Raw genomic sequence first — 13,413 nt, 5'->3', positions numbered from 1 at the left:
TTAAGTTGTTTGTAATATGATGAACTGGTATCACATTATACAGAGGTGTTGGTTAAAAAGCTGATTTTTGATGTTTGACAGCTTTGCGACCTCCATAAAATGTTATGGGACTTTCTCAGGTTTCCATTGTTGTGGAGTGCATAAAAGCTCAAAGATCCTGCTATGCAGATGCCCTACTTTTGTTGAATTTTGCAAACTCTTTATCAGCCGTATTCAATTTGCCCTTCATGAACTATGGGCATAAACAATTCAACGTCCTGTAAGTGGAGTATCTTCTGCACGTGAAGCAGTGTGCCAGAGGACCATTAAAAACAACCACAAAACTAAAATTGTTCTTATGGTATGTGAACTGTGCCCCACCCTCTGTTAACGTGAAGAGATACCTGCTTTCACATAGCTCTCTGCATCTTTTACTGGAAGACCTTTCTCAATGTGCCACCTACCACTGAGCGTGAAATTGTTTACGTCTTGGAGCTGGTTCGTATTGGTGGAAGTCTCATGATTGTAGAACCTCCCTTTCCTCTACGAAGACTGCCTAGCTAACATTTTGTTGTTCTTTCAGGAGGCTTATGGGAACATGTTAGAAACATTGTAATTGACTGGTTTAATTGTGGTTTTCTTACAGATTTGTATTTGTTTTATTCTTATTTAATTGTTGTTTTAAATGCAGTATGTTGTAACCTTCTTTGAGTTCACCTAGTAACAAAGAGTTAGGACAGAAACCACATGAATGAATGAATTGCATCATTCATTAGCCTCCTTAAGATTTTTGAACTTGGGCTGATGGCGTCCTTGAATGAATCATGAAGATATATTCAGTTCTGGACCAGTAATGCTATCATTCTCGGACACATGGCTATGTATGCATGGCTTATGCATAACACTGAGAGGGGTGGTGCTGTAATTCCACAGGGAAGGAGCAGTTTGAGCCCCACTCTTCCATGCGGAGAGCCTGTGGTCTTAACTGGGCTCTCCATAGCAGTGTGCAGAGCCCCTCCCAATGCCAACATGAATATCCCCTGTGCCTTTCTTCCCCCTGCTGCAAAAGACGCTCCTGTCCACAGCATTGGCTGACAATACCGAATAGACCCCCAGTTGAGCATATTACTGGAGCCCAGCAGATGAAATGGGAAGCAAATGACAGCAAAGACTTAAAAAGCCATCGCATATGGTCCTTGCTGAATTTTGGCTACACATCCTGCATATTCCCTGCTCAGATTCTAAATGTCATATTTAAAGCTGTCATGGAGCAAAACACACACACACACACACACACACACAAAGCTATTAGGACTCCAGTTTCATTCAGCTTGTTTACCTTTATCTGTGAGCGAATAATTGTGTGAACTTTATTACCTAGCATACAAAGGCATTTGGTTTGGTTTCAATAGGTCTGAATATATTTAAGCTGGCGCAGCCTATTAAGTACTATAACTGAATTACAGAGCTGTATTTTATTCTCCTGCAGCTCAAGTGTGGCGCTTGGGGATCGCAGGCTCTCGTAAGACAAATTTGTTGCACTTACCGATGAGCTTTCCTCTTCCAGTGATGTCCTTGGGTTATGCCTTCAGGAATACAATATGGAATAGATTGAGTTAGGGAGAAATCATTTGTGGAAGAGTGAAAGTTCCTGTTTTTATCTCCAAGGGAGAAACTAGATAACTTGCTCGCCATAAAGGGCCATGAGGGAAATGGGAGTGTGAAGGCTGTAGGTAATTTACATATTTAATTGTATGGAATTTATTTTACCTATTTTTATCAGGTGATTTGTCAGGTTCCAATTTATCAGGTGGCTCTCAACATTTAAGGATGGAAGTAAACATTAATATACTTATACCTTTCATGATTCTGGCAGGCGCATGACTCAAGTTTCAAGAGCATGTTGCCACTGTTTTTACAAATGTCTTTATTCTGAAATTATTCTCCCGAGATGCAGGAGAATCGAGCCACGCTCCACAAGGGGGCAGTCGACCTTGTGCACAGCTCACAGTTAATGCATTCTGCAAAAGGGCTGCAAAGGTCTCCGGCGAAGTTTGGGCAGACTTGTAAAGAGTTTTATTGCGCAGAGTCATTTATTCAGTCTTATATATGAAGTCAGTTCAATGCTTACCTAGCCAAGTTATTGGTTATTCTGGCTGGCCTCCGCCAGTCTCTTTACTAACCCTGGTGACCTGAGATTGTGCCAGGGGCTGCATGGATGCAAGGCAGATGCTGTGCCAGTGAGCTATGCCCTCTCACAACGAGCTATGCCATGGCAAAGGTCTTTTTATGGTCCCCAACCATTTTCCCTTGGAAGTGATTACTGTTGATTTCAGTGGGACATCCCAGTAAAAAATGTGCTTACGGTTGCCTTAAATTTCCTAAACACCCTTGCCAGCCACCCTTCTAATAACTGTGGAAGAGTTCAAAAGACAGTGGGGCATATAGATCTCTACTTCAAAGTGGCTGCATAAAGGTTACATGCACACTCAGTGAACACCATATGTAGTGAAAGATAATAAAGAGGAGATTGAGATCTGGCAGCTATCAGCAAGATACACTGAGCCGAGTGCTGTATAGAAAATGTGGCCAAGAAGAGGCCGTCTTAATTTCCATGGTTCGTGCCTTGGTCCAGAGCTTTGTGCCTTCCAGCTACCACACAACCCAAACCATGCAAATCCCTATTGACGTGGTTCCAAGAAGACTGAATAAGAACTCTGGGAGACATGCTGATCATTGATGATGTAAACTGTGGATATGTGCAGAACTTTTACTAGCATAATCTAAGCCAGAACCAATCTCTTTCCCGGCTCCCCAAAATCGACGTTATTTATTGGTCACAGTGGCAATTTTCTATTGTATTTCCCACGGTGGTGAATTTCTGCAAATGAGGCTTGCCCCTGGAAATACAATAAGAGTCATTTGTCATTTTGTTAAGGAATGGCCACATCCAAAAATATGCAGCCTGAGTCGATGCATGCTTACTTAGGAGGAAGTCCAGCAGAAGTAAATGGAATTGACTGCCAAGTAATTCACGTAAAATGGGTACACTGGAGGAGTCTGTTGGCTATTTGATGTCCTTGAACATATTGACATCACTGCTATTAAGGAATGAACATGATATTTTCATATATTTTGTTTCAGTTATTACCTCATTTGTCATACAGAACACGTTGCCTTGACATTAATTTTCTTTCATTTAGTTATTTCCCACCTTGATTTACTGGGTATATTTAAGCTGTCCATGTATATTGATGTTTTTATTGAACTGTATGAAAAATAAGACTGGACATAGATGGAGGGAGTTGTACTTTTAAGTTTCCTGATCAAGGGATCCAAATCTTTTGTTTTGTTTTCTGGAGATGGAGCAGTATGTAAATCTTAGTTGCAAAAACTGTATTTTATTTTTTTGGTCTACAATTAAAAACACATGTGATGGAATATGAACTTCAAATGAGAAATACTTTCCAGGTAATGAAATTGGTAAACCCCACTCTGCATGCCAGAAAGACAGTGTGTGTTGTGTGGAGGTGGGTTATTTGATAAGAGATTAGAAGGTGTTTTGTGTTTCATGGGTTACACCACTGATTTTTTTTAAAAAAAAATGCCTTTCCCCACAAAACTAGCGCATGTAAAATGCTATTCCTAATACTGGACCATCTAAAAAGAGTAATAAGGATATATTTTTAAATACATGAAAGGGAGAGTGTTTAATTACAGCTTTGCACTTCAATCCAACATGTGTATCAAATTATATCACACTGGTTTCAGTTGTACTGACCTTGTGTAAACAGGTTTGGGCTGGGGTGCTAAACATGGGAGACATATTTTCAAATCCTTACTCTAAAATGAGGGATCGTGAGGGCAGCACCTCCCTTTTTTGAATGGGAATAACAGTGACCTTCTTCACAGCTTTAATAAGCTCCAAACAGATCGATAAGCTGCTCACCAGAGTTACCAGTTTGAAATCTCATGCTAGAGCTTCACAGATCTCAGGTTTTGGTCAGAGCTTATACTGGGCTGGGGAGAAAGACTCCCAGTTTGTGTGAATATACATGGATACGTATGGGCTGAGATTAAATCATTTACTTACAACAAACTATCTGACAACATTTATATAAGCCAAACCTTGAATATATTTTTCAGTGAGGCTAATTGGGTCCCTCCTGAACTGATGTATGCCCCCCAAAAGAATCTCTCAGTTTCAAAGGCCTTTAGTAGTATCTGCACATACATATTTTTTTTAAAAAAAGTTATTTTCCATAATCATGAGGACTAGAAATTTCCTTTCAAAATAAATCTAAAGACATTATTTTTGCCTTGTGCGTCATGAATACAGTCATGCAGATTTTCTGTTTCCTTTACACTCTGACCTTAATTAATATATCCTGCTCCCTGTCCAATTTTAACAAGAGCAGTTCATGCCTCACCCCAAGACATTGAAACTGAACACTTTGTTTATGGAAACACTGCTCCAGTTCGGAGCATATGAGGGACGTTTTCCTGCTACGTTATGTAGTCATCAAAGGTCTCTTTTACATAGCAACCATTTTAAAAAGTATATCCAAAATGGATCATGCAACTCTTATCTTCTCTAACAAGAGTGTTTTATTACATGCAATCACCCCAAGTGGTTGAATTACAGAACCATTACAAAGCAGCATGGCTAGCTAATAAATTATTTTTTTTTAAAAAATGGTATCAGCAATGCATAATGGAGGCTTGACATTCAGTTAGTTTGATTTTATGGAAGGTTTGCATACAAAAGAAAACCTAGAATTGTGTCACTTGTCTCCCAAATAAATAAATAAACCTTGCCAGAATTGGCATTCAGTTTTATTTCCTTTGCTTGGTAGCCCAGTAAACCTAAATCAGGTTGGGCAAAGAGTGTTCGTCACTGGACATATTGTCAGAAATATTCCAAATAGAGCGGCTGGGTTGTTTTGGGGCAGTATTAGAAACTGAGGTATGAAAGCTAGGAGCTAAACGGCACCTTAAACCTAGGTTATAGGTGCACATTTTTACAACAAGAATATAAAGCTGAAAATGAATGAGTTGCAGCTAAAATTTTATGTTCATTTTTGAGGCCGCAGAGAGCGAAACGCTATCTTTCCAGAAGGCCAGCTGAGAGGCAGAACCTATCAGCTTGCCAGACGCTGCAGTGATCTCTTGGAAGTTAATCTGAAATCTTCGGCGCAATACTGTGCCCAGAACTCAAAAACTCCTAACGTTTATGAAATTCCCTGTTGTAAAACATGCCCTGTCTCTTCAGTGACAATGTGCCCTTGGTCACGCAAATACATGTATCCCACCCAAACATCTTTCTTAAGATCTTGAGCCGAGTCATGACACATGCTAACATAGGAGCCAACTCCTAGGGGCCAAGATCCCTTCAGCCCCCCTAAAAAAACCAAAAAACATTTGAGAGGGTCAGCACCCCACCCCATGCAGTTTATAGGCATTGCCATTCAAATGGAGTGTGTGTGCCAAGTCTTGTGATCAATTATGTGGGGTTGGGCTTACCTGCCCTCCCCCCAATATTTTATTCAAGTTTGCATGCTATTATTAAGGGGAGGGAACTAGCAATAGAGCACAGACTCCACCCTGGGTGAAAATCAAGGGTTTGTAATATTTACTACAAAATATAAAAGTGGTTAATAGGTATCTACCACTATACATGCGGTAGAGAGACAGACCCCACCTTGTCTGGACTTGTCAGCTCACTTGAACAATTCTATGGACAAAATGACTGTACAGTGGTACCTTGGGTTAAGTACTTAATTTGTTCCGGAGGTCCGTACTTAACCTGAAACTGATCTTAACCTGAAGCACCACTTTAGCTAATGGGGCCTCCTGTTGCTGCCGTGCCACCGGAGCACGATTTCTGTTCTCATCCTGAAGCAAAGTTCTTAACCTGAAGCACTATTTCTGGGTTAGCGGAGTCTTTAACCTGAAGCGTATGTAACCTGAAGCGTATGTAACCCGAGGTACCACTGTATAAGGGAAGGGTAAGCAGCACTAGGGATCCGGCAGGTTGCAGTGGAGACCTAGATACAACAGGGAAGACTCAAAAAGCAAATGGCATGAGGTTGGGCCAGGAAACCACAGAGCAGTAACTTAAAGGAGAGAAGACATGGCTTCATGTTCTCTTTAGGTTCTTGACTTGTCCAAAGAATTAAACAAACACAGAGTGGAGGCAAGAATGAGAGGCAAAGGAAGTAGGGAAATCGAGATGCAACAGTTTGGAAATATTGTACCTAAGACACAGAGAAAGAGCTTTAATGTTGTTGTTGGCCTTCTGAGAAAGAGAGGGCGTGATGGAGCAGAAAGGGGTCATCTCTTAAATGGGAATGAAAGCTGGAGCAGGCAGTTTTCAAGATCTAATCTGGCATCTCCTCTTTTCTTCCAGGTAAAATGTGAGGCTAAATTGCCTTTGCACAAAACCAAAAATAACAACAGCAACTGTAAAAAGGGCTCAAGCGAGGATAAATCAAAGGTTTCTGTAGGTGAAGAATGCAGAGCGGATGAACAGGCATTCCTTGTGGCACTTTATAAATATATGAAAGAAAGAAAAACACCAATTGAACGAATACCCTACCTTGGTTTTAAGCAGAGTAAGTAGAATTTTCATTGCATTTTTGGTTTGACATTTTAGAACAGTTTGGCTTCTGGGGTTGATTGGCTTGATAAGGTGGGACAACTTTGTGGACAGATATGGCCCTCTTTAGCTTTCTCTTTGTCTCTTCCTTTGCACTGTACATTTACTATAAAACTAATTGTCAGGATCTAGAGCTTTATAGGCATTGAGATTTCCCCTCCCGCCCTTTGAGCAGAAACCCCACCACCAATGCCATAAAGCAAATGACTTTTAAAAGTCTTCTCGGTTTTCAAAGTGGTTTGCCGTGTGGATTTGGGAGGTGGGGGCGATGCTGTTTGAGAAACAGTATCCCAAAGCTCCCATAGGCACAACGAGGAGATCTTTGTATGTCAGCCAGTAAAAACCTTAAAAAGGAAAACACATACGTACATACATGCACACTGGGACCTTTGAAATGAGAGTTGTTGTCATTGTGTTTATATCCACCAATACATTTTTCCACCCCCTATCTTGCAGTTTCTCTTCATTTTGGGCAACTGCTGGTGGAAATTTATAGTTTTAAAATACACTGCTTGCGATCAGAACCTGGCATGTTTAAAAAGGTTCCTGCTCTCCCTCTCCTTTTGATAAATACTGCAGCTAATGTCTTCCCTTGAATTAATAATACGACATACTTTTATTGTACCCAGATGTTCCTTCGGGGAGGGGGGGAGTCCCACAGATATAAAAGGAAGGCATCTAAAGGTGGCCAGAAAGTAGGTGAAGGAGGTCACAGAGTATAAAAATAGACAGGATCTGTTTAAAGACATCATAGCACAATGCTAAGGATTGCTTTGGAAAGAGCACTTTTTGAGTCAGTGCTTATAAAAGCAACAATTGATAGAGAACATGCAACTGTAATTAAATTTTGCATAAACATTCTATAGCATGGAAGAATGTACATCGCAAACGATGAAAGGTGTGCTTTTAATAGCCTATAAGGTATCTAAATTATTATAAAGGGAGGAATGCCTTACATGGAAATATGACTTTCTCAAACCTATCTTCCCAGATTAAATGTGTATGTTATTTTGATGAAGAATGTCAAACCTCTATGTTTTACATAACAATTTACATACCTAATAGCAATTGACACTGATTGCAACAGACCGCTAGCAGTCATTATAAACTTATATAACTCCAAAATGATTACAATGTTTGCCTGAAAAACCGGCTGCTTGAAATAGAAGTAAAATTAATGTACTATGAACAGCTTTGTTGCATTATGCATTTGATTCCGATTAAATCAAGGCCCGAGCAAAGCTCTTGATAGCTCAGGGAGAGTGCAAGGTTCAGTGAAGCTTTTTATTTAGAACATTTTGAGATGTAGTGTGTGTGTGTGTGTGTAATGTTAATTCCCCCCCCCCTTATTTGTCACTAACAAAGAGGCACATTTTTAAAAGCAGGTATTTATTGGGTCTCAATTTCCCAGCGTTGCCATGAGATCACTCTGCAACATGTAGCTGAGATAAACTGACTTGTTTGATATTCAGCAATGTGCCTCATGTTTCCTCAGAGCAAGATTACTCAGGAGTAACTGAGCTGCTCATATAATGGCCAGGAGTAGTCACTGTGTTTGTCTACCTTGACATGTGTAAACACATGAGTAGGAAGAACCAGTTTAAATAATATAATTCCTCTGTTGCTGAATAAGTACAGTGAATGTTATTTGCTGTGCTGTGTGGTTCAATAATGAGTACTACTCCCTGGGGAACACCCATAATTTATGTAATATTTTGGAGGCAATTCATACAGCACCATTATGAGAAGCTCTTTGATGGGGTAAAGGGAGCAAAAAAAAATAAAAATGCAGTCAAACCTATTTTACTGCATTCTGTAGTTCTCTCATTGCAGAGGATTCTAAAAGTGTTTGGCCCCTAACCCTTTAAACTTAAAAGGAAACCTTTATTAAAAGAGACAATTGGATTAAAGTGCAGATATATGGACAATTTAAAAATAAGTCATGATCATATAGGGAGGTATAATCACATCAAAATATATTTATTTATGTCTATCTCTCTAGCTAAGCTCTTTGACACGAGTTCAATAGCCAACAAATGGCATCCACTTCATATGGAATGATGGAATTTGCATCCTTCCTTAGCTCCAATGTTAAAGATATTCATTTTTGTCAGCTCTGTACTGGACCAAGCTTTAGCTAGGCATTCTGAAATGTCCACAAGCATCGGTATTTTGGATGCTTGAGGCTGTTTGTGCCAGCGTAAACCAAAATTCTGCAAACCATCCCATCTAACCATGTCAGTCAAATTTGATCCATTAGAAACTTAGTTCAGCATCAATCAGCAGCAGGGATGGTTTGAAACAACCAGCGAAGAGACAGCTGTGCTATGCTAGTGGCAAAATAGGGATGATAGCAGGAAACAGGCAACGCACTCCTGATGGCAGATGGTATGTACAAGACACCCATGCCTGGGATCTGGACCATGGGACTATAAATGTTCCCACCAGTGGAAGTTCCCCATAGGGCTTCCCCTACTTTCAAGAGTTTCATAGACGAGTGCAGGGGCAGCATGACTTTGCAAGGAACACACCTGGCTATTGGGGAGCGCTAACACTTTTGGGAGGTCCGCGTAAGACAGTGCATGATCTGTGAGATGTGCACCAAGACCTCTTGAGATGGATTAGACTCTGAGAAAGCTGGGGTGCAGTTGTATGGGAGATACGGTCGCTCTGGGTGCATCTTGATATTCCTCACCCTGCAGGCTACATTCATGACGAAATGAGCTGCTCCACTTGTAGAAGCTTGTTTCCTCATGTGGAAGAGGATCTCTGGATCCCAGCCAAGGTCTCTTATCTGAGTGGCAGTAAATACTTGTTTAATCAAGGACTGCTTTGTGTATGCACTCCAGTTTCCTGCTACATTAACTAAATGACATTTTAAAAATAATGCTCTTTCTAATAACCATGTTAGTTTTATATAGGAACATATAATGCAAAGCTTATTTCGTGTGTTTTGTTTTTTATGCTCTTTGTTTTATATCCTGGAAGTGAATTTAAGCTCAGTAAAAAAAAAAAATTCTTTTATATCTGTAACTGTATCTCAGAGAAATGTTTTCCCTTGTGATTTTAAGAAAGGAATGGTATATGTGCAAAGCCAATGTTTACTCTTTGAATTATGTAAATGTCATTTGCAGATTGTTTGTGTTTCTCCCCCCCCCAAAAAAAACCTTTTTGTGTGCGTAGATGTGATTGTTATCTTCTTGCTTCACTGTGAAAGAAAAACTGTTTGATTTGCATTTCTTTGAAAAAAGTTGGTTAATGCAATGCTTATCTAAATACTTATTGTCCCTCTAACAGTTAACCTTTGGACTATGTTTCAAGCTGCTCAAAAACTGGGAGGATATGAAACAGTAAGTGTTTAAGTAACTTAAATGGAAAAAAAATGTGTAATCTAGCTTTCCCCTGTTTAGGGTGGTGTTTCTTTTTCTCAAACACACACAGATACACACACACAGGAAATAACAATGTAGTACACACACACACACACACACACACACACACACAGTGGGGTTATTGGGTCCTTTTTTTTAGAAAAAGCCCCAATTAGTTCCAGGTTTGGCAAAACTGTAAACTTGTTGAAGAAGAAAAAAAAACACTTCTTGAGTGGAAAACATGTGTAACTCTTCCCTGTCAAGGAAATTGGTTGGGTCTGTAATTTTTTCCCATGATGAGAAAGGGCTATTCTTGTACAACAAGCCAAGATTGCATAAAATGAAATTTCACTTGGCATAGTCCCTGACATCTGTTCATGTTGGAATATGGGAAATGTATTAAATGCTTTCAAAAGTAATCAGCGTTGTCCATTAAGGAATAGCTTGGTGCAGTATCTTTCTTTACTGTGAATAGTAAAAGATCTTTATTAGACAAGGGTCAGTGCCACATAAACAGGAAGTTATCCAAAGTATAAAGGCAAGGGGGGAGGGAAGCGGAATACTCTGACACTTTTTATCAACTAACCATATCTGACATGGCCACTTTATTTTTAGCTCACAGGGAAATTTGATGGTTGCGGATTTTACAGCATGTATTCCAAACCAATAAAACGTTGGAGCAACAAACTGCGATTAAGATCTTGAAACGAGAAGAAAGAGCTGCTTTAATATGGCATATAAAGATGGCATCTGCAATAAAGCCCATTTGACATAAGACGATCGTCATTGGGAATATTTCCCCAGCCCATAATGCTCAGATTAGGTTGTGCATTTCCTGCCACAGTTGAATGCAAAAAACATATTTAAATAGCTAGCTAGCTAGATATATTTATTTGTTTTGCTTTGTTCACTGAGTATAAATCTGGGCTGCATCTATTCCATAATGAAGTAACAGAGAACACAAAAGCTGAAATTAATTTAAGCTGAAATGTAATCACTCTGGTATTTGTCCCATAGAACAAAGCCTGTTGTGTCATTTTAATGCCTGTGCAGTTAGCTAACATATCTGTGGTTGTGAAATAGTAATCACATACAGGTATTGGTAGCTTTAGTTGACTTTCTTTGGTTTGCATCTGATCTGAGTGCCTGATTCTGTGCTTGTTTACTTGGGAGTTAACCCAACTCTAATTTATTTAAATTTATTCACTACATTGGGTACACCAAATAGCTGTTGTTCTCTGAGCAATGTACAGAAAACATCAAAAACTAAATATACTAAAACAACAATAATAAAATTAAAGCAGAACTTCTTATTTAAGCCCTAAGGAAGGCTAAAAAAAGGCTTGCCAATCAGCTGATAAAACAAGCATTAAAAGTATTCTTTGAGTTCTGCTTTGAAGTAAGGATGTATAGGATTCCAATGTGCTAACCTTTGGAAAGTTCCGCTTCTGTTACAGTTTTTGGTGTTCAGAGGCTTTATTCATGCAGGAACTATTTACAGTAGAGATGAGAGAGAATAGAAGACATATTTTCTCAACAAGTAGGGAGAGAGAAAAATGGCTCAGCTTTTAGGGTTAGAGTTAACTTAGACAGAGAGTTACAAACAAGTGTTGGCTAGATTGCTAGAGAAGCAGTGCTCTCTTGTGGTTTAAAGTAACATATGCATTAGCTGGAAGCTCATGAGAAGGAAATTTTATTTGCCTTTCTCCAACACTTCTGGGCAAATGCTATTAGAAAGTGAAATTAGGCAAGTCTGTTAAGTTGGAGCCATCAAGTTAATGACACGACTTAAATCTTGGCCCTTACATTGTTCCAGATTTTATATTCAAATAAGTGGGTAGTTTACACACAAAAAACAGCAGCAAAGATAAAATATGGAGTAGTGACAAAGAGAAGTCAAGATAGCCTTTGAAGTTATTTCTAACAGTCTGGCCATTTGGGGTGCCATCTTATGTAATGCATTCAATGCAACTTTCTCCCTGAAAGGATTTCTGCCTTAGTCTATTAAAATGGCTAAAAATATTTGTATAAACCCTCTTCCCAGATGTTGCATAACTTGTTAACCTCCATCATGCTTATCCAATGTAAAACTATAGTTTTCTCCTTAAATGCCACATTCATTGTATTTTTCACACCATATTACAACCTTTGAGCCATTCTTCTTTCCAGTAGAGTGAAACTTACAAATTGAGATTTCATAATGCGCAGGATTTAGCAGTTCTGATTTAAGCTTTCATCACTTTGACCAAACTAAGCTTAAGGGGATGTCTGCCCAGCCAGCAAGCAGTTCATGTTCTGCTGCAAACAATTCAACTAAAGCAGGCACACGAGAAAGCTTCCCTGATCTGAGCAGGAATGATGAGGCAGAGGATACAGGATGCTGATACTAGCACCACTCCTGCATATACACAGATTAAACAAGATTCTGATGCCCATATTTTCCCTTCTGTTTTGCAGCACTCCTGCTGTCAGCAACAGCTTTTTAGCGGGGCAGAAGGGGTTCCTAGTTTGAAAGGGTGCCTCTGAAGACCTAGTGCATGTGCAGCCCGTTAGTTCCCAGCATAATTCAGATAAGAAGTGTTGGATACACTTCAGCATGCACCTGATAGAGATCCAAGTGGCAGATTTGCATTGGTACTCATATACTCCTAATTCACACCCCACATTTGTTTGTTTGTTTGTTTGATATACCGTATTTTTCACTCTATAAGGTGCACATTTTCCCCTCCAAAAATTAAGGGGAAATGTGTGTGCATCTTATGGAGCAAATGCAGGCTCCTTGGCTTCAGCAATAGCAACGCAAAGCCTCCAAAGTGCAGTGGGAGTGCTCCCGCCACGCTCCGGAGGCTTCGCGTTGCTTTCGCTGAAGCCTGGAGAGCGAGAGGGGTCAGTGCGCACCAACCCCTCTCGCTCTCCAGGCTTCAAAGATAGCCGCCGGAAGCCTCCGGAGCACAGCAGGAGCTCCTTCCTTTGGCTTCCTTTCGCTGAAGGATAGGTGCCCCTTCAGCTAAGGCATAGCGACCCTTCAGCTAAGCAGGAGGAGAAATTGAAGGGACTCCGTTTCTCCTGCCGCTTCGCTGAAGGGGCGCTGAGCAGAGAGGGGGAGAATTTATTTTTTTCTTGTTCTCCCCCTCTACAACAAGGTGCATCCTATGGTCAGGTGTGTCCTATAGAGCGAAAAATATGGTGTACTCCTTTCTGTTTGTTGTTTAGGCGTAAGGGTCAAAAATCTTTTGGTGTTGTTGCTTTTCCTGAGGCCTTCTGTATGTTACAAAATTATTGTGGAGTTCTGAATTCAGAACAACATATGCTGGCATGAGCTGCTTAAGAATTCTAGTTGAATTTAGATAGTGTTATCCTTTTGGGAATTATAGTTGTGCATGATAACCTAAATGTCTGAAACAG

General features: G+C 39.9%; 1 protein-coding gene and 1 long non-coding RNA gene across 5 annotated transcripts in view; one reads left to right on the top strand and one right to left on the bottom strand.

Annotated features, from left to right (window-relative positions):
* The window catches only part of ARID5B (AT-rich interaction domain 5B), a 179,186-nt gene that overhangs the window by 128,112 nt on the left and 37,661 nt on the right, over nucleotides 1-13,413 (top strand). For 3 of the 4 annotated variants that reach the window (XM_083439911.1, XM_083439909.1, XM_083439912.1), the window contains exons 6-7: nucleotides 6,389-6,593; nucleotides 9,935-9,987. In XM_083439911.1, coding sequence (XP_083296037.1) covers nucleotides 6,389-6,593; nucleotides 9,935-9,987 — 258 coding nt within the window. The remainder of the gene's footprint in view (nucleotides 1-6,388; nucleotides 6,594-9,934; nucleotides 9,988-13,413) is intronic. The other variant, XM_083439910.1, reaches the window with a different exon arrangement.
* Nucleotides 2,640-11,274, bottom strand: LOC310677379. The gene is made up of 2 exons (XR_014511143.1): nucleotides 5,974-11,274; nucleotides 2,640-5,728 (listed from the first exon to the last, which is right to left on the bottom strand). It is a non-coding gene; the product is annotated as an uncharacterized lncRNA (long non-coding RNA).

Source organism: Podarcis tiliguerta (genome assembly GCF_965153285.1).
Source record: "Podarcis tiliguerta genome assembly, chromosome: 5".
Classification (NCBI taxonomy): Eukaryota; Metazoa; Chordata; class Lepidosauria; order Squamata; family Lacertidae; genus Podarcis; species Podarcis tiliguerta.
This window is presented reverse-complemented; position numbering and strand designations above follow the sequence as displayed.